Source organism: Dendrobates tinctorius, unplaced genomic scaffold, assembly GCF_039654945.1.
Source record: "Dendrobates tinctorius isolate UK_male_01 unplaced genomic scaffold, ASM3965494v1 ptg000311l, whole genome shotgun sequence".
Taxonomy (NCBI): Eukaryota; Metazoa; Chordata; class Amphibia; order Anura; family Dendrobatidae; genus Dendrobates; species Dendrobates tinctorius.
This window is the reverse complement of record NW_027361978.1, coordinates 731,614-751,598: the sequence shown is the minus strand read 5'-3', so window position 1 is coordinate 751,598 and position 19,985 is coordinate 731,614. Positions and strand designations below refer to the sequence as shown.

The following is a 19,985-nucleotide window of genomic DNA, read 5'->3' as shown; positions in this document are numbered from 1 at the left end:
CGGGCTCAGTTATGGCGGCTGGGTGTACGGAGAGCTGGCGATACCTGTATGGGCTCAGTAACGGCAGCTGGGGGTCCGGAGAGCTGGTGATACCTGTACGGGCTCAGTAAAGGCAGCTGGAGATACCTACGAGGGCTCAGTAATGGCGGCTTGGTGTACGGAGAGCTGGTGATACCTACGCGGGTTCAGTAGTGGCAGCTGTGAGCATGGAGAGCTGGCGATATCTGCACGGGTTCAGTAGTGGCGGCTGTGAGCATGGAGAGCTGGCGATACCTGCGCCGGCTCATTAACGACAGTACACAATAAGAAACAACTCCATGGTGATCACAGAAATGGTTTATTACTTTGCGCCCAAACTCTTTCCTCCAATCATTTCTTCTTCCAGAACTGCCTGTATTCCTGCGGGTTGAAGTCATCGTCGATCTCCTGCTCCTTCTTGGCGCTGGTTTTCCTTGCTTGGTTCCTCAGACGCAATCGGGCTTTACGCTCATCTTCAGACAATGTGCTGATGTCTATGGGCATCTGTGGAGAGAACGCGTGTCAGCGCCCAGAGGACTGGCAGGGGGAGCCCGAGGGCAACAGGCCCAGAGGACTGACAGGGGGAGCCCGAGGGCCACGCGCCCAGAGGACTGGCAGGGGGAGCCCGTGGGCGACGCGCCCAGAGGACTGGCAGGGGGAGCCCGAGGGCGACGCGCCCAGAGGACTGGCAGGGGGAGCCCGAGGGCCACGCGCCCAGAGGACTGGCAGGGGGAGCCCGAGGGCCACGCGCCCAGAGGACTGGCAGGGGGAGCCCGAGGGCCACGCGCCCTGAGAGCCGTGGGGAGGGGGGGGGGGGGAGATATGATAACTAATGGCTCTTGGTACGGGTGGAGTCTTACCACCAGCATCCTCCGAGGCTCCTTGTACTCGATAGTGACGGTGGAGCCGTCTGGCTGCACCAGGAGGACGGGGTAGCTTCTCAGGAAAGTGGTGCGGCCGGAGCGCCCGATGCAGGCCCTGTTAGAGTGCTGCTGTTCGGCTGAAGTGTGAAAGGAGCATAAGGAAAGACTGCGGAGGGCAGAACAGGGTAAACCGCTGTGAGGAGAGAAAGGAAATATCACAAGTACCAAAAATAAAGACAACAAAAGGGAGAAAATGTTTCCACCACCCCTCCAATGTGCAATGCTCCGGAGCTGAGCTCACTATTCTGCTGGTGAATACATACAAGCGCACACTAGCTAGTGGACTACGGCCATCAAAAGTTTACATACCCAGGCAGAATTTTTGCTTTCTTGGCCTTTTTTTCTGAGAATATGAATGATAACACCAAACCTTTTTCTCCACTCATGGTCAGTGGTCGGGTGATGATTTAAATCATAATGACCATCAGGGTCATTCACACACCCCATTTATTAATACCGTGTATTGCCCCCTCTAACATCAGTGACAGCTTGAAGTCTTTTGTGGTAGTTGTGGATGAGGTTCTTTATTTTCTCAGATAGTAAAGCTGCACACTCGTCTTGGTAAAAAGCCTCCAGTTCCTGTAAATTTCTGGGCAAAAATTCTGCCGGAGTATGTAAACTGTTAAGCACACCAGCAGAATAGTGAGTGCAGCCCTGGAGTATAATACAGGATGTAAATCAGGATCAGTAATGTAATGTATGTACACAGTGACTGCACCAGCAGAATAGTGAGTGCAGCCCTGGAGTATAATACAGGATGTAAATCAGGATCAGTAATGTAATGTATGCACGCAGTGACTGCACCAGCAGAATAGTGAGAGCAGCTCTGGAGTATAATACAGGATGTAACTCGGGATCAGTAATGTATATACACAGTGACTGCACCAGCAGAACAGTGAGTGCAGCTCTGGAGTATAATACAGGATGTAACTCAGGATCAGTAATGTAATGTATGTACTCAGTGACTGCACCAGCAGAATAGTGAGTGCAGCTCTGGAGTATAATACAGGATGTAACTCAGGATCAGTAATGTATGTACACAGTGACTGCACCAGCAGAATAGTGAGTGCAGCTCTGGAGTATAATACAGGATGTAACTCAGGATCAGTAATGTAATGTATGTACTCAGTGACTGCACCAGCAGAATAGTGAGTGCAGCTCTGGAGTATAATACAGGATGTAACTCAGGATCAGTAATGTAATGTATGTACACAGTGACTGCACCAGCAGAATAGTGAGTGCAGCTCTGGGGTATAATACAGGAGGTAACTCAGGGTCAGTAATGTAATGTATGTACACAGTGACTGCACCAGCAGAATAGTGAGTGCAGCTCTGGGGTATAATACAGGATGTAACTCAGGATCAGTAATGTATGTACACAGTGACTGCACCAGCAGAATAGTGAGTGCAGCTCTGGGGTATAATACAGGATGTAACTCAGGATCAGTAATGTAATGTGTGTACTCAGTGACTGCACCAGCAGAATAGTGAGTGCAGCTCTGGGGTATAATACAGGATGTAACTCAGGGTCAGTAATGTAATGTATGTACACAGTGACTGCACCAGCAGAATAGTGAGTGCAGCTCTGGAGTATAATACAGGATGTAACTCAGGATCAGTAATGTAATGTATGTACACAGTGACTGCACCAGCAGAATAGTGAGTGCAGCTCTGGGGTATAATACAGGATGTAACTCAGGATCAGTAATGTAATGTATGTACACAGTGACTGCACCAGCAGAATAGTGAGTGCAGCTCTGGGGTATAATACAGGATGTAACTCAGGATCAGTAATGTAATGTATGTACACAGTGACTGCACCAGCAGAATAGTGAGTGCAGCTCTGGAGTATAATACAGGATGTAACTCAGGATCAGTAATGTATGTACACAGTGACTGCACCAGCAGAATAGTGAGTGCAGCTCTGGGGTATAATACAGGATGTAACTCAGGATCAGTAATGTAATGTGTGTACTCAGTGACTGCACCAGCAGAATAGTGAGTGCAGCTCTGGGGTATAATACAGGATGTAACTCAGGGTCAGTAATGTAATGTATGTACACAGTGACTGCACCAGCAGAATAGTGAGTGCAGCTCTGGAGTATAATACAGGATGTAACTCAGGATCAGTAATGTAATGTATGTACACAGTGACTGCACCAGCAGAATAGTGAGTGCAGCTCTGGGGTATAATACAGGATGTAACTCAGGATCAGTAATGTAATGTATGTACACAGTGACTGCACCAGCAGAATAGTGAGTGCAGCTCTGGGGTATAATACAGGATGTAACTCAGGATCAGTAATGTAATGTATGTACACAGTGACTGCACCAGCAGAATAGTGAGTGCAGCTCTGGAGTATAATACAGGATGTAACTCAGGGTCAGTAATGTAATGTATGTACACAGTGACTGCACCAGCAGAATAGTGAGTGCAGCTCTGGGGTATAATACAGGAGGTAACTCAGGATCAGTAATGTAATGTACACAGTGACTGCACCAGCAGAATAGTGAGTGCAGCTCTGGGGTATAATACAGGATGTAACTCAGGAGCAGTAATGTAATGTACACAGTGACTGCACCAGCAGAATAGTGAGTGCAGCTCTGGAGTATAATACAGGATGTAACTCAGGATCAGTAATGTAATGTATGTACACAGTGACTACACCAGCAGAATAGTGAGTGCAGCTCTAGGGTATAATACAGGATGTAACTCAGGATCAGTAATGTAATATATGTACACAGTGACTGCACCAGCAGAATAGTGAGTGCAGCTCTGGGGTATAATACAGGATGTATCTCAGGATCAGTAATGTAATGTATGTACACAGTGACTGCACCAGCAGAATAGTGAGTGCAGCTCTGGAGTATAATGCAGGAGGTAACTCAGGATCAGTAATGTAATGTATGTACACAGTGACTGCACCAGCAGAATAGTGAGTGCAGCTCTGGAGTATAATACAGGATGTAACTCAGGATCAGTAATGTATGTACACAGTGACTGCACCAGCAGAATAGTGAGTGCAGCTCTGGAGTATAATACAGGATGTAACTCAGGATCAGTAATGTAATGTATGTACACAGTGACTGCACCAGCAGAATAGTGAGTGCAGCTCTGGGGTATAATACAGGATGTAACTCAGGATCAGTAATGTAATGTATGTACACAGTGACTGCACCGGCAGAATAGTGAGTGCAGCTCTGGGGTATAATACAGGATGTAACTCAGGATCAGTAATGTAATGTATGTACACAGTGACTGCACCGGCAGAATAGTGAGTGCAGCTCTGGGGTATAATACAGGATGTAACTCAGGATCAGTAATGTAATGTATGTACACAGTGACTGCACCGGCAGAATAGTGAGTGCAGCTCTGGAGTATAATACAGGATGTAACTCAGGATCAGTAATGTAATGTATGTACACAGTGACTGCACCAGCAGAATAGTGAGTGCAGCTCTGGAGTATAATACAGGATGTAACTCAGGATCAGTAATGTATGTACACAGTGACTGCACCAGCAGAATAGTGAGTGCAGCTCTGGGGTATAATACAGGAGGTAACTCAGGATCAGTAATGTAATGTATGTACACTGTGACTACACCAGCAGAATAGTGAGTGCAGCTCTGGGGTATAATACAGGAGGTAACTCAGGATCAGTAATGTAATGTATGTACACTGTGACTGCACCAGCAGAATAGTGAGTGCAGCTCTGGGGTATAATACAGGATGTAACTCAGGATCAGTAATGTAATGTATGTACACAGTGACTGCACCAGCAGAATAGTGAGAGCAGCTCTGGAGTATAATACAGGATGTAACTCAGGATCAGTAATGTATGTACACAGTGACTGCACCAGCAGAATAGTGAGTGCAGCTCTGGGGTATAATACAGGATGTAACTCAGGATCAGTAATGTAATGTATGTACACTGTGACTGCACCAGCAGAATAGTGAGTGCAGCTCTGGAGTATAATACAGGATGTAACTCAGGATCAGTAATGTATGTACACAGTGACTGCACCAGCAGAATAGTGAGTGCAGCTCTGGGGTATAATACTGGAGGTAACTCAGGATCAGTAATGTAATGTATGTACACAGTGACTGCACCAGCAGAATAGTGAGTGCAGCTCTGGGGTATAATACTGGAGGTAACTCAGGATCAGTAATGTAATGTACGTACACAGTGACTGCACCAGCAGAATAGTGAGTGCAGCTCTGGGGTATAATACTGGAGGTAACTCAGGATCAGTAATGTATGTACACAGTGACTGCACCAGCAGAATAGTGAGTGCAGCTCTGGGGTATAATACAGGAGGTAACTCAGGATCAGTAATGTATGTACACAGTGACTGCACCAGCAGAATAGTGAGTGCAGCTCTGGGGTATAATACAGGCCGTTTCTCCAGGTTTGCGCTGATGTTGTTACCGGAGGATGGCGGTGGTGCTCGTCCTCAGTAGTGCGGCCATCGGGGGGCGCTGTACGATGTCGTGTCCGGTGGTCGTCTCCCTGTGACAGGACGGCAGTGATCAGTTAGATGGGCAGAGGACGAGGATCTGGTGGGCGCTCGGGGCAGACACACACACTCGTTACACATGAGATCTCTCCGGCATCTGATAATCTGGACTCTCCCGGATTAGCAGCCAATGTGGCGGCTCCGGGGTCAGGGTGGGGTCTCCTGTGCTGAGGTCTTCATGGTGACCTTCAGGAGCCGCTGACATGGACGACGGAGTCTGAAGCTCCAGAACACCCAATAATCCGGCACTGACACTGAAGACAATGACAACTACAACTCCCAGCAGGCAGTGTTCGCACAGGACATGCTGAGACCTCTGGTCCTACAGCAACAGGAGAGACACGAGGCAGAAACTCACCGCAAGGAACGTCTCAGCGTCTCACTGACGTCATCGCTGCGCGACCAGGGAAACCAGCTGCCGCCGCCATGTTATCGGAGCCCAGAGGGCAAAAGTTGCGTCATCAATGCGAGACTAGGGTGAAGCGCGAGTACCGCGTCGTCATCAGTGCGCGACCAGGGAGACGGACAGCCGCCGCCATGTACGTGTCCGTCATCACAGACTACAGGATGTGACGTCACCTTCTCTGCTCCAAGCGAAACTAAGTCTACTGGCCGTTACTGTGGTGATAGGACACGCCCTGTAGGCGGTGCTGTGGCCCAGGACACGCCCCTTGCAGTAAAGTCCTGTCCACGTGGTCCCGCCCCTCAGTCCGGACTGAGGCGTCCATGAACCGCGGGAGGATCCTGAGAGCCGCTCTGTCTGCAGGTGAGAAACCCCCGAGCCGGGAAGTGGGGCGCTCCGGTGTGTGAGAGGTCCCCACCCCCTGGTAGGATGGTCTGCCCCACCAGTGTGTCACGTGGGCCAATCTCCCGCCGCGTGTGGTCTGCCTCACCCGAAGGTCAGGAGCGGCTCACCGGAGGCTGAGAGGAGGAGGAGGAGGAGAAAGAAGAGAGAGGACTGAGAGAAGAAGGAAGACAGGGAGGAGGGAGAGGACCGGGAGGAGGAGGACAGAGAAAGAAGGAAGACAGGGAGGAGGAGGAGAACAGGGAGGAGGAGAGAGAGAGAAGGAAGACAGGGAGGAGGAGGAGGAGAGAGAGAGAGAGAAGAAGGAGGAAGACAGGGAGGAGGGAGAGGACCGGGAGGAGGAGGACAGAGAAAGAAGGAAGACAGGGAGGAGGAGAGAGAAGGAAGACAGAGAGGAGGAGAGAGAGAGAGAAGGAAGACAGGGAGGAGGACAGAGAAAGAAGGAAGACAGGGAGGAGGAGGACAGAGAGAGAGAAGGAGGAAGACAGGGAGGAGGGAGAGGACCGGGAGGAGGAGGACAGAGAAAGAAGGAAGACAGGGAGGAGGAGAGAGAAGGAAGACAGAGAGGAGGAGAGAGAGAGAGAAGGAAGACAGGGAGGAGGAGGAGAACAGAGAGGAGGAGGAGGACAGGGAGGAGGAGGAGAGAGAGAGAGAGAAGGAGGAAGACAGGGAGGAGGAGGAGGAGAGAGAGAGAGAAGGAAGACAGGGAGAAGGAGGAGGAGAAAGAAGAGAGAGGACTGAGAGAAGAAGGAAGACAGGGAGGAGGATGAGGGAGAGGACCGGGAGGAGGAGGACAGAGAAAGAAGGAAGACAGGGAGGAGGAGAGAGAGAGAAGGAGGAAGACAGGGAATTGGAGGAGGAGAACAGAGAGGAGGAGGAGGACAGGGAGGAGGAGGAGAGAGAGAGAAGGAAGACAGAGAGGAGGAGGAGAGAGAGAGAAGGAGGAAGACAGGGAATTGGAGGAGGACAGGGAGGAGGAGGAGAGAGAAGGAAGACAGGGAAGAGGAGGAGGGAGAGGACCGGGAGGAGGAGAGAGAGAGAAGGAAGACAGGGAGAAGGAGGAGGAGAAAGAAGAGAGAGGACTGAGAGAAGAAGGAAGACAGGGAGGAGGATGAGGGAGAGGACCGGGAGGAGGAGGACAGAGAAAGAAGGAAGACAGGGAGGAGGAGGAGAACAGGGAGGAGGAGAGAGAGAGAAGGAAGACAGGGAGGAGGAGGAGGAGAGAGAGAGAGAGAAGGAGGAAGACAGGGAATTGGAGGAGGACAGAGAGGGGGAGGAGGAGGAGAGAGAGAGAGAAGGAAGACAGAGGAGGAGAACGGAGAAAGAAGAGAGAGGACTGAGAGAAGAAGGAAGACAGGGAGGAGGATGAGGGAGAGGACCGGGAGGAGGAGGACAGAGAAAGAAGGAAGACAGGGAGGAGGAGGAGGAGAGAGAGAGAGAGAAGGAGGAAGACAGGGAATTGGAGGAGGACAGAGAGGAGGAGGAGGACAGGGAGGAGGAGGAGAGAGAGAGAGAAGGAAGACAGGGAGGAGGAGGAGGACAGGGAGGAGGAGGAGGACAGGGAGGAGGAGGAGGAGAGAGAGAAGGAAGACAGGGAAGAGGAGGAGAACAGAGAGGAGGAGGAGAGAGAGAGAGAAGGAAGACAGGGAAGAGGAGGAGGACAGAGAGAAGAAGGAAGACAGGGAAGAGGAGGAGGGAGAGGACAGGGAGGAGGAGGAGAGAGAGAAGGAAGACAGGGAGGAGGAGGAGGACAGAGAGGAGGAAGACAGGGAAGAGGAGGAGGGAGAGGACCGGGAGGAGGAGAGAGAGAAGGAAGACAGGGAGGAGGAGGATAACAGAGAGGAGAAGGTGGACAGGGAGGAGGAGGAGAGAGAGAGAAGGAAGACAGGGAAGAGGAGGAGGGAGAGAGAGAAGGAAGACAGGGAAGAGGAGGAGGAGAGAGAGAAGGAGGAAGACAGGGAAGAGGAGGAGGGAGAGGACCGGGAGGAGGAGAGAGAGAAGGAAGACAGGGAGGAGGAGGATAACAGAGAGGAGAAGGAGGACAGGGAAGAGGAGGAGAGAGAGAAGGAAGACAGGGAGGAGGAGGAGGACAGAGAGAAGGAGGAAGACAGGGAAGAGGAGGAGGGAGAGGACCGGGAGGAGGAGAGAGAGAAGGAAGACAGGGAGGAGGAGAACAGAGAGGAGGAGGAGGAGAGAGAGAGAAGGAAGACAGGGAGGAGGAGGAGAACAGAGAAAGAAGAGAGAGGACTGAGAGAAGAAGGAAGACAGGGAGGAGGATGAGGGAGAGGACCGGGAGGAGGAGGACAGAGAGAAGGAAGACAGGGAAGAGGATGAGGACAGAGAGAAGGAGGAAGACAGGGAAGAGGAGGAGGAGAGAGAGAAGGAGGAAGACAGGGAAGAGGAGGATGACAGAGAGAAGGAGGAAGACAGGGAAGAGGAGGAGGGAGAGGACCGGGAGGAGGAGAGAGAGAAGGAAGACAGGGAGGAGGAGGAGGACAGGGAGGAGGAGAGAGAGAGAAGGAAGACAGGGTGGAGGACAGAGAGGAGGAAGACAGGGAGGAGGGAGAGGACCGGGAGGAGGAGAGAGAGAAGGAAGACAGGGAGGAGGAGGAGAACAGAGAGGAGGAGGAGGACAGGGAGGAGGAGAGAGAGAGAGAAGGAAGACAGGGAGGAGGAGGACAGAGAGAAGGAGGAAGACAGGGAAGAGGAGGAGGGAGAGGACCGGGAGGAGGAGAGAGAGAAGGAAGACAGGGAGGAGGAGAACAGAGAGGAGGAGGAGGAGGACAGGGAGGAGGAGGAGAGAGAGAGAGAGAAGGAAGACGGAGGAGGAGAACGGAGAAAGAAGAGAGGACTGAGAGAAGAAGGAAGACAGGGAGGAGGATGAGGGAGAGGACCGGGAGGAGGAGGACAGAGAGAAGAAGGAAGACAGGGAAGAGGAGGAGGACAGAGAGAAGAAGGAAGACAGGGAAGAGGAGGAGGAGAGAGAGAAGGAGGAAGACAGGGAAGAGGAGGAGGAGGAGAGAGAGAAGGAGGAAGACAGGGAAGAGGAGGAGGAGAGAGAGAAGGAGGAAGACAGGGAAGAGGAGGAGGACAGAGAGAAGTAGGAAGACAGGGAAGAGGAGGAGGGAGAGGACCGGGAGGAGGAGAGAGAGAAGGAAGACAGGGAGGAGGAGGAGAACAGGGAGGAGAGAGAGAGAGAAGGAAGACAGGGAGGAGGAGGAGGAGAACGGAGAAAGAAGAGAGAGGACTGAGAGAAGAAGGAAGACAGGGAGGAGGATGAGGGAGAGGACCGGGAGAAGGAGGACAGAGAGAAGGAAGACCGGGAAGAGGAGGAGGAGAGAGAAAAGGAGGAAGACAGGGAAGAGGAGGAGGAGAGAGAGAAGGAGGAAGACAGGGAAGAGGAGGAGGAGAGAGAGAAGGAGGAAGACAGGGAAGAGGAGGAGGAGAGAGAGAAGGAGGAAGACAGGGAAGAGGAGGAGGAGAGAGAGAAGGAGGAAGACAGGGAAGAGGAGGAGGACAGAGAGAAGGAGGAAGACAGGGAAGAGGAGGAGAGAGAGAAGGAAGACAGGGAGGAGGAGGAGAACAGGGAGGAGAGAGAGAGAGAAGGAAGACAGGGAGGAGGAGGAGAACAGGGAGGAGAGAGAGAGAGAAGGAAGACAGGGAGGAGGAGGAGGAGAACGGAGAAAGAAGAGAGAGGACTGAGAGAAGAAGGAAGACAGGGAGGAGGATGAGGGAGAGGACCGGGAGAAGGAGGAGGACAGAGAGAAGGAAGACCGGGAAGAGGAGGAGGACAGAGAGAAGAAGGAAGACAGGGAAGAGGAGGAGGAGAGAGAAAAGGAGGAAGACAGGGAAGAGGAGGAGGACAGAGAGAAGGAGGAAGACAGGGAAGAGGAGGAGGGAGAGGACCGGGAGGAGGAGAGAGAGAAGGAAGACAGGGAGGAGGAAGATAACAGAGATGAGGAGGACAGGGAGGAGGAGGAGAGAGAGAAGGAAGACAGGGAGGAGGAGGAGGACAGAGAGGGGGAGAACGGAGAAAGAAGAGAGAGGACTGAGAGAAGAAGGAAGACAGGGAGGAGGATGAGGGAGAGGACCGGGAGGAGGAGGACAGAGAGAAGGAAGACAGGCAAGAGGAGGAGGACAGAGGAGGAGGAGGACAGAGAGGAGGAGGAGAGAGAGAAGGAAGACAGGGAAGAGGACGAGAACAGGGAAGAGGAGGAGGACAGAGAGGAGGAGGACAGAGAGGAGGAAGACAGGGAAGAGGAGGAGGACAGATGAGGAGGAGGACAGATGAGGAGGAGAGAGAGAGAAGGAAGACAGGGAAGAGGAGGAGGACGAGAACAGAGAGGAGGAGGAGGACAGGGAGGAGGAGGACAGAGAGGAGGAGGAAGACAGGGAAGAGGATGAGGGAGAGGACCAGGAGGAGGACAGAGAGGAGGAGGAGGACAAGAACAGAGAGGAGGAGGAGGACAGAGGAGGAGGACGAGAACAGAGAGGAGGAGGACGACAGGGAAGAGGATGAGGTAGAGGACCGGGAGGAGGAGGACAGAGATGGACCGAAGGAAGATGGAGTCCGCAGAGAGACAAGATGGGAAGGCGACAGAGAGGGGGGGGCCGCACATGGACAGAGATAGGGCCGAGCTGGAGACCACATGGTGACTGGACGGCGACGTAGGTGGGTCGGAGACGTCACTGATGTGGAATTGAGGAGACTTGGAGACCCCATTTACACCCGCTGGAGCCTCGTGCAGAATTCCCGGCGCCCCCCGGCAGAGGAGATGTCGCAGAGTCGTACGTACAGAAGAGGAGATGATGGAGATCACAGGATCGAGACGTCACTGTTCGGAGACGTGACCACATCTGACTGTCTGCGGTCCGGAGTCTGAGCCTCGGCCGCTGTCACTGTGGTTAGTAATGGTCGTCTGAGGAAGGGTCTGCTGTAGAAAGTACAAATCATCAAGATCCACCGCTGGCAGCTCCTGTGTGATCACCAACCAATGACGTCCCCAATGCGGCCATTGCTCGAGTCTTTTTGGAACCGTTATTCACCAGAGCCCCAGGCTCCATGTTCCTCACACCTCTGCTCTTGTGGTTGCAGGGTCTCCGGACTTGTCTCCATCGAGCACATCGTGGACGTCATTGGTCGGTGATTACACAGGAGCTGCCGGCAGTGTCTCCGGACTTGTCTCCATCGAGCACATCGTGGACGTCATTCGTCGGTGATTACACAGGAGCTGCCGGCAGCGTCTCCGGACTTGTCTCCATCGAGGACGTCATTGGTCGGTGATTACACAGGAGCTGTCGGCAGTGTCTCTGGACTTGTCTCCATCGAGCACATCGTGGACGTCATTGGTCGGTGATTACACAGGAGCTGCCGGCAGTGTCTCCGGACTTGTCTCCATCGAGCACATCGTGGACGTCATTGGTCGGTGATTACACAGGAGCTGTCGGCAGTGTCTCCGGACTTGTCTCCATTGAGCACATCGTGGACGTCATTGGTCGGTGATTACACAGGAGCTGCCGGCAGGGTCTCCGGACTTGTCTCCATCGAGCACATCGTGGACGTCATTCGTCGGTGATTACACAGGAGCTGCCGGCAGCGTCTCCGGACTTGTCTCCATCGAGGACGTCATTGGTCGGTGATTACACAGGAGCTGTCGGCAGTGTCTCTGGACTTGTCTCCATCGAGCACATCATGGACGTCATTGGTCGGTGATTACACAGGAGCTGTCGGCAGTGTCTCTGGACTTGTCTGCATTGAGGATGTCATTGGTCGGTGATTACACAGGAGCTGTCGGCAGTGTCTCCGGACTTGTCTCCATCGAGGACGTCATTGGTCGGTGATTACAGAGGAGCTGCCTGCAGTGTCTCTGGACTTGTCTCCATTGAGCACATCATGGACGTCATTGGTCGGTGATTACACAGGAGCTGTCGGCAGTGTCTCTGGACTTGTCTCCATCGAGCACATCGGGGACGTCATTGGTCGGTGATTACACAGGAGCTGTTGGCAGTGTCTCCGGACTTGTCTCCATCGAGGACGTCATTGGTCGGTGATTACACAGGAGCTGTCGGCAGTGTCTCTGGACTTGTCTCCATCGAGCACATCGTGGACGTCATTGGTCGGTGATTACACAGGAGCTGCCGGCAGTGTCTCCGGACTTGTCTCCATCGAGCACATCGTGGACGTCATTGGTCGGTGATTACACAGGAGCTGTCGGCAGTGTCTCCGGACTTGTCTCCATTGAGCACATCGTGGACGTCATTGGTCGGTGATTAAGCAGGAGCTGCCGGCAGGGTCTCCGGACTTGTCTCCATCGAGCACATCGTGGACGTCATTCGTCGGTGATTACACAGGAGCTGCCGGCAGCGTCTCCGGACTTGTCTCCATCGAGGACGTCATTGGTCGGTGATTACACAGGAGCTGTCGGCAGTGTCTCTGGACTTGTCTCCATCGAGCACATCATGGACGTCATTGGTCGGTGATTACACAGGAGCTGTCGGCAGTGTCTCTGGACTTGTCTGCATTGAGGATGTCATTGGTCGGTGATTACACAGGAGCTGTCGGCAGTGTCTCCGGACTTGTCTCCATCGAGGACGTCATTGGTCGGTGATTACAGAGGAGCTGCCTGCAGTGTCTCTGGACTTGTCTCCATTGAGCACATCATGGACGTCATTGGTCGGTGATTACACAGGAGCTGTCGGCAGTGTCTCTGGACTTGTCTCCATCGAGCACATCGGGGACGTCATTGGTCGGTGATTACACAGGAGCTGTTGGCAGTGTCTCCGGACTTGTCTCCATCGAGGACGTCATTGGTCGGTGATTACACAGGAGCTGTCGGCAGTGTCTCTGGACTTGTCTCCATCGAGCACATTGGGGACGTCATTGGTTGGTGATTACACAGGAGCTGCCGACAGTGTCTCCGGACTTGTCTCCATCGAGCACATTGGGGACGTCATTGGTTGGTGATTACACAGGAGCTGTCGGCAGTGTCTCTGGACTTGTCTCCATCGAGCACATTGGGGACGTCATTGGTTGGTGTTTACACAGGAGCTGTCGGCAGTGTCTCCGGACTTGTCTCCATCGAGCACATTGGGGACGTCATTGGTTGGTGATTACACAGGAGCTGTCGGCAGTGTCTCCGGACTTGTCTCCATCGAGCACATTGGGGACGTCATTGGTTGGTGTTTACACAGGAGCTGTCGGCAGTGTCTCCGGACTTGTCTCCATCGAGCACATTGGGGACGTCATTGGTTGGTGATTACACAGGAGCTGCCGACAGTGTCTCCGGACTTGTCTCCATCGAGCACATTGGGGACGTCATTGGTTGGTGATTACACAGGAGCTGTCGGCAGTGTCTCCGGACTTGTCTCCATCGAGCACATTGGGGACGTCATTGGTTGGTGTTTACACAGGAGCTGGTGACAGCAGATCCTGATGATTTGTACACTCAGCAGCAGACCCTTCCTCAGAAGACCATTAATGACCTCGGTGACAGCAGCCGAGGCCGGAGGTGCCGGGATTTCTGTTCGAGGCTCAGACTCCGGACTGGAGACAGATGTGATCACGTCTCTGATCGTCTCCGTCCTGTGATCTCCACTTCTGTCCGGACGACTCTGCGCAGTCTCCTCGGCCTAGGGTCTGGATGTGACATTATGCTGGGACCTGGTGATCACTTCCTTGCTGCCCCCAGATCACAGCTGTGGGGTCCCTGCACGTGTGTACGTCTGACGCGGGATCACGTCCTCCCTGAGCAGCATTGGTCGGGTGTGTGGGGGTCCTTGTTCCTGATCTTCTTGTGTAGAGGGACACAGATCTGACAGTGATCTGCAGCCGGCGCCGCTGCTCACGATCTCTGCTTGCTGTCAGTGTCTGAGAATAGAGAAGTTTCCATCCAGAGCCAGTAGCCAATCACAGTGCAGCCAGCTCTGCTGGTTTGTTACAGTGTGTCAGTCAGGCGGAGGTCACAGAGTATTGTCTACACAGGGTGCAAATGTAACGAAGCCTCAGCTGGGAGCCGCGCTGGCATCAGTGCCTCCGAACGTAACCAGTGAGCGGCGTCTCTCCCCCGGATTTGCCTTCATTCCTGTAGGTTTGGGATCTGACATCCACAATTGGTGAAAATCCAGTGGATCCTTCTGTATCACCCCCCCCCCCCTCGCAGGCCGGGCCGCATCGTGTTCATGTGCAACCGCGGCTGTTTGCTGCCATCTATTTCTGGTCAGTAGTAACGGACGTGGAAGTGATGAGACGAGTGATGGATTATATATATATATATAGTGAAGATCTCACAGGCCGTGGAGGTCGTGTAGATCCACCACAGCTCTCTGCTGCCCCCTATCACCTGGACAATTACACGATTGGCTGATGATTAACGTAGGCGTATGTTATATACACCTCCAATGCAGGGCATATAGGTATATACCCCTGATACAGTCACTGTGAACTCCACGATGACCACAGAAAGATTACTAGCCGCCACCAGTGGTGTACACAGGCTGACTGCAGGCCTGGTCCTGGGGTGTGTACAGGCTGACTGCAGGCCTGGGGTGTGTAGAGGCTGACTGCAGGCCTGGGGTGTGTAGAGGCTGACTGCAGGCCTGGGGTGTGTAGAGGCTGACGGCAGGCCTGGTCCTGGGGTGTGTAGAGGCTGACGGCAGGCCTGGTCCTGGGGTGTGTAGAGGCTGACGGCAGGCCTGGTCCTGGGGTGTGTAGAGGCTGACGGCAGGCCTGGTCCTGGGGTGTGTAAAGGCTGACGGCAGGCCTGGTCCTGGGGTGTGTAGAGGCTGACGGCAGGCCTGGTCCTGGGGTGTGTAGAGGCTGACGGCAGGCCTGGTCCTGGGGTGTGTAGAGGCTGACGGCAGGCCTGGTCCTGGGGTGTGTAGAGGCTGACGGCAGGCCTGGTCCTGGGGTGTGTAGAGGCTGACGGCAGGCCTGGTCCTGGGGTGTGTAGAGGCTGACGGCAGGCCTGGTCCTGGGATGTGTAGAGGCTGACGGCAGGCCTGGTCCTGGTAGCTGTTATGGCTTCGGGTGCGGTTTGCAGAACAAAAGAAACAGAATTATTAAATTTTACATTTAATCCCAAACGATAGGCAGTATTTATAAATAATATACAAAAGATTTTACGAAGGGGTCAAAGCGACACAATGTATCCAGTTACAGAAAACAAAATGATAAACCAAGGAAACTTTCTAAACCTGCGACGGCTTCAGATTTATGGAGGGAGTAAGTCCAGGAAAACCGACACCACCCACAGTGACCTGCGCCTCCAGTGCTGACAGCGCCTAGACGTTGGCATGTTGGCATTTGTCTTTCATTAGCTCCTAAAGTACACTCACCCCCCCCCCTGTGATGACGCCTACCAGGGTTGGACTTGGGATGTGGCTCCAGTTTCAGGAAGTTTAGATTCCCTACATTGACGATTTCTTTGCTCCTGAGAGTCGCAGGTGCTCGATATCCTCGTCATATATTATATCATGATTTTATCGTTTTATGTAGAGACCAAATCAGGCCGTATTGAAGTGAAACGATTCTCGTCATCGCTCAACTGCTTGAAACCATGCTCTGCAGTCACCACTTCCTCACATTTCCAAAAATATGATTTTACAATCTATTGGATTGATGCATTTCATACAAACCTCGCTTCTTAATTTCCATTAAGCAAACAGAGACAACGATCAGGATCGCTGGTGCATCGCTAAATGGTCGCTAGTGAGCTGCCACACAGGCAGAACTTACAGTGATGCAGCAGCGATCTAGCGGTCGTTACTTACCTTTCAGACGAGGCGATCCTGACGTCCTCCCGCCCGCGTCCACACGTCGCTCGTCGGCGCCAGCAGGAAGCGCCCCAGGAGAAATGGAGGTGCGCGATCAGTGATGGGACAGCAGGGGAGCCAGTCGGAGGTAAGTATCACACATAGCGATATCTCTGCTGCGTCACCAAATCGGTGATGCTTTAGCGATATTGTTAGTGATATCGCTATGTGTAAAACCCCCTTTAGCCATTAGGAGTTTCCTTGGTTACCTAATTCCAAAGCAAAGTGTCAGCCACACAGTAGAGTGCAACTTTCTTTCTTTCATCTCTGTAAGCATTTTATTTCTCTCCATGACTCTTCCTCCTTTTAGAGATTGCATGGGAGATCGGTTTACAGATCGTCTCCCAAGATAATCTTACGGCGTAACCTCCCTCGATCCTGCAGAGTAGCCTCTCATTTTGAGGTTCTGAAATGGGTTTCCCTGGGATGTCACTTAGTGCCACCAGAGAAGGCTGAGACTCCTTACTAGAGGTACCAGAAGAGACGTTAACATCCCAACCTTACAGGAACCCTGTGATACCTGCTCTGGGTCAGGTACTGGCACACAGGGTGATGAGGGTCTAGAAGGCAGTGTATTTATTACCTGGGTTGTCGGGCTGTCAGGCTCTAGACCCAACTTTCACACCACCCTGGCCAGCTGTGAATACTACTTTTCTGCCACTGACAGGCTATGGACTTTACTTTTTTGACATTCAGACAGGCTGTGGGCTCTGCTTTCACATCACCCTGACAGGCTGTGGGCTCTGCTTTCCCATCACCCTGACAGGCTGTGGGCTCTGCTTTCCCATCACCCTGACAGGCTGTGGGCTCTGCTTTCCCATCACCCTGACAGGCTGTGGGCTCTGCTTTCCCATCACCCTGACAGGCTGTGGGCTCTGCTTTCCCATCACCCTGGCAGGCTGTGGGCTCTGCTTTCCCATCACCCTGGCAGGCTGTGGGCTCTGCTTTCCCATCACCCTGACAGGCTGTGGGCTCTGCTTTCCCATCACCCTGACAGGCTGTGGGCTCTGCTTTCCCATCACCCTGGCAGGCTGTGGGCTCTGCTTTCCCATCACCCTGGCAGGCTGTGGATTCTTTTTTAAATTTGTTTCTTAAACCATAGACAAGGGTATACAATATGCAAATTGGCAAATAATGAGAAATACCATATGAAACGTATATGTTTCACATAACATTACTTCTTAGCAGTGTGTGAATACCAGTTGTTCATAGAATAAAACATAATGTCAGTTACCTCACATTAGTCTGCATGGTATTATTCAGCAATGAAGCCTGTCAAACCTCTTAACCATTACTATAACTACCAAACAACAACTACTTGCAGCCTGTGTCCACATAATTAGGTCTTTATCATGCGATATCTCCATCCTACAAAGTGAGAGAGGAATTCCACCCCCCCCGCCATATCTTCTCAGATTTACCCGGGCACCCTCTGTTTTGGAACAGCGTGCGCTCGTATGGTATAATCGAGTTTACCAATTCGGTCCAGGCCATAAGGGAGGGATCCGAACCCCCCATCCACCGCAGTGCCAGCACCTTCCGTGCCATAAACAACATCTCCCGCAAGAAAATCCCCGTATAGTGTCCCCACGTCTCGTCGTCCCACACCCCAAACAAACTAATGGCTCAAGGGGAACAGGAATTTGTACCAGGGAGGTTAATAATGACGTCACCTCTTTCCAATAATGTGCTATAATTGGACACTGCCACATCATGTGGATAAGATCTGCATCCAATGTATGGCATCTCAGACACTCCGAAGACTGGAATCAGCCCATCTTAGTCGAGTCGGAGTCAAATATGATTTATAATGTACAGTTGTATCAGCCTTTGTAGGGTGGACAGCTTGAGCTTTGGCCTGGTTCTCCCCCATATAAAAGACGTAATCTGGGAGTTCAGATTGGTAAAGAAAGTCCTAGGCACCACCACAGCACTGTGCTGGAGAAAGTAGCTGAGCTTAGGGAGTAGTATCAGTTTAATTAAGTTAATGCGTCCGGCTACAGACAGCGGGAGTTTGCTCCAGATCGCAAATATGACTTTAACCATCTCCAGCAATGGATATATATTAAGTTGCAGATCAAACGTGCTGCATTGAGAAATATGAACACCCAGATATATAAAGTGTGGTACAATAGGCAGCAAGGAGAGAGTCCCAAGTCATTGCATCGGGGTGTGGGAAAGAGGCATCAGAGCAGACTTCTCCCAATTTATATACAGGCTGGAATATTTACTGAATTTGTTTATAGTAGCGATCACCCCCATCAGCGTCTCCTCCGCCCTATCCATAAATATTAACATGTCATCAGCATATGGGCCTATGGTATCCACCCGATCGGCTATCTCTATGCCCATAATATTAGGGGAAGTTCTCATGCGAATTGCCAGTGCCTCTATTGCAAGAGCAAAGAGGGCCGGGGAAAGGGGACACCCCTGACGAGTCCACCAGTGCAGAGAAAAGGACTCAGATATGGAACCATTTACAATGACACGGGCCTTAGGTTTCATATATAATGTATTAACCCATTTTAGGAACCTATCCCCAAATCCATATTTCTGCAAGCATGGGTGGAGGAAGGGTCACTCAAGGGAATCGAAGGCCTTTGGCTGCATCCAACGATGCCAATGCCCACTTATTGTCCGGCATCAGGGAACTATATTGGACCACCGATTGGACCCGTCTAATAATGGAGGTGCTTTTACCGGGCATAAAGCCAGTCTGGTCAGGGTGTATGATTTCCAAAATAATGGAGTTCAGCCTGGTAGCCAAGATTTTCGTAAAAATTTTATAATCCACATTTACTAAAGATACAGTGCCTACAAGTAGTATTCAACCCCCTGCAGATTTAGCAGGTTTACACATTCGGAATTAACTTGGCATTGTGACATTTGGACTGTAGATCAGCCTGGAAGTGTGACATGCACTGCAGCAAAAAAGAATGTTATTTCTTTGTTTAATTTTTTTTTTAATTGTGAAAAGTTTATTCAGAGGGTCATTTATTATTCAACCCCTCAAACCACCAGAATTCTGTTTGGTTCCCCTAAAATATTAAGAAGTATTTCAGGCACAAAGAACAATGAGCTTCACATGTTTGGATTAATTATCTCTTTTTCCAGCCTTTTCTGACTATTTAAGACCCTCCCCAAACTTGTGAACAGCACTCATACATGGTCAACATGGGAAAGACAAAGGAGCATTCCAAGGCCATCAGAGACAAGATCGTGGAGGGTCACAAGGCTGGCAAGGGGTACAAAACCCTTTCCAAGGAGTTGGGCCTACCTGTCTCCACTGTTGGGAGCATCATCCGGAAGTGGAAGGCTTATGGAACTACTGTTAGCCTTCCACGGCCTGGACAGCCTTTGAAAGTTTCCTCCCGTGCCGAGGCCAGGCTTGTCCGAAGAGTCAAGGCTAACCCAAGGACAACAAGGAAGGAGCTCCGGGAAGATCTCATGGCAGTGGGGACATTGGTTTCAGTCAATACCATAAGTAACGTACTCCACCGCAATGGTCTCCGTTCCATACGAGCCCGTAAGGTACCTTTACTTTCAAAGCGTCATGTCAAGGCTCGTCTACAGTTTGCTCATGATCACTTGGAGGACTCTGGGACAGACTGGTTCAAGGTTCTCTGGTCTGATGAGACCAAGATCGAGATCTTTGATGTCAACCACACACGTGACGTTTGGAGACTGGATGGCACTGCATACGACCCCAAGAATACAATCCCTACAGTCAAGCATGGTGGTGGCAGCATCATGCTGTGGGGCTGTTTCTCAGCCAAGGGGCCTGGCCATCTGGTCCGCATCCATGGGAAGATGGATAGCACGACCTACCTGGAGATTTTGGCCAAGAACCTCCGCTCCTCCATCAAGGATCTTAAGATGGGTCGTCATTTCATCTTCCAATAAGACAATGAC

At 51.9% G+C, this 19,985-nt stretch overlaps 2 protein-coding genes across 4 annotated transcripts in view; one reads left to right on the top strand and one right to left on the bottom strand.

Moving 5' to 3' along the window:
* Positions 1 to 318: 318 nt before the first annotated feature.
* On the bottom strand, positions 319 to 5,950 carry MRPL55 (mitochondrial ribosomal protein L55). The gene is made up of 4 exons (XM_073561020.1): positions 5,817 to 5,950; positions 5,371 to 5,451; positions 879 to 1,074; positions 319 to 522 (listed from the first exon to the last, which is right to left on the bottom strand). Exons 2-4 carry the CDS (start codon positions 5,409 to 5,411, stop codon positions 370 to 372), a joined length of 390 nt encoding a protein of 129 aa, XP_073417121.1. The 5' UTR covers positions 5,412 to 5,451; positions 5,817 to 5,950; the 3' UTR covers positions 319 to 369.
* Positions 5,951 to 6,037: 87 nt separating this feature from the next.
* The window catches only part of GUK1 (guanylate kinase 1), an 84,030-nt gene continuing 70,082 nt past the window's right edge, over positions 6,038 to 19,985 (top strand). For 2 of the 3 annotated variants that reach the window (XR_012227038.1, XM_073561017.1), the window contains exon 1: positions 6,336 to 6,357. Coding sequence is in view for 1 of the 3 variants with exons in the window: in XM_073561018.1 (XP_073417119.1) it covers positions 6,185 to 6,224 (40 nt within the window). In the remaining 2 variants the exon portion in view is untranslated. Of the gene's footprint in view, positions 6,225 to 6,335; positions 6,358 to 19,985 lie in introns of those variants that run through there. The other variant, XM_073561018.1, reaches the window with a different exon arrangement.

Coding starts and splice junctions, on each gene's coding strand:
- MRPL55 (XM_073561020.1), bottom strand. CDS start 5,411: ATGGCCGCACTACTGAGGACGAGCACCACCGCCATCCTCCG. Junction 1,075..5,370: donor AGCACCACCGCCATCCTCCG/GTAACAACATCA, acceptor CTCTCCTCACAG/CGGTTTACCCTGTTCTGCCC. Junction 523..878: donor AGCCTCGGAGGATGCTGGTG/GTAAGACTCCAC, acceptor TTCTCTCCACAG/ATGCCCATAGACATCAGCAC.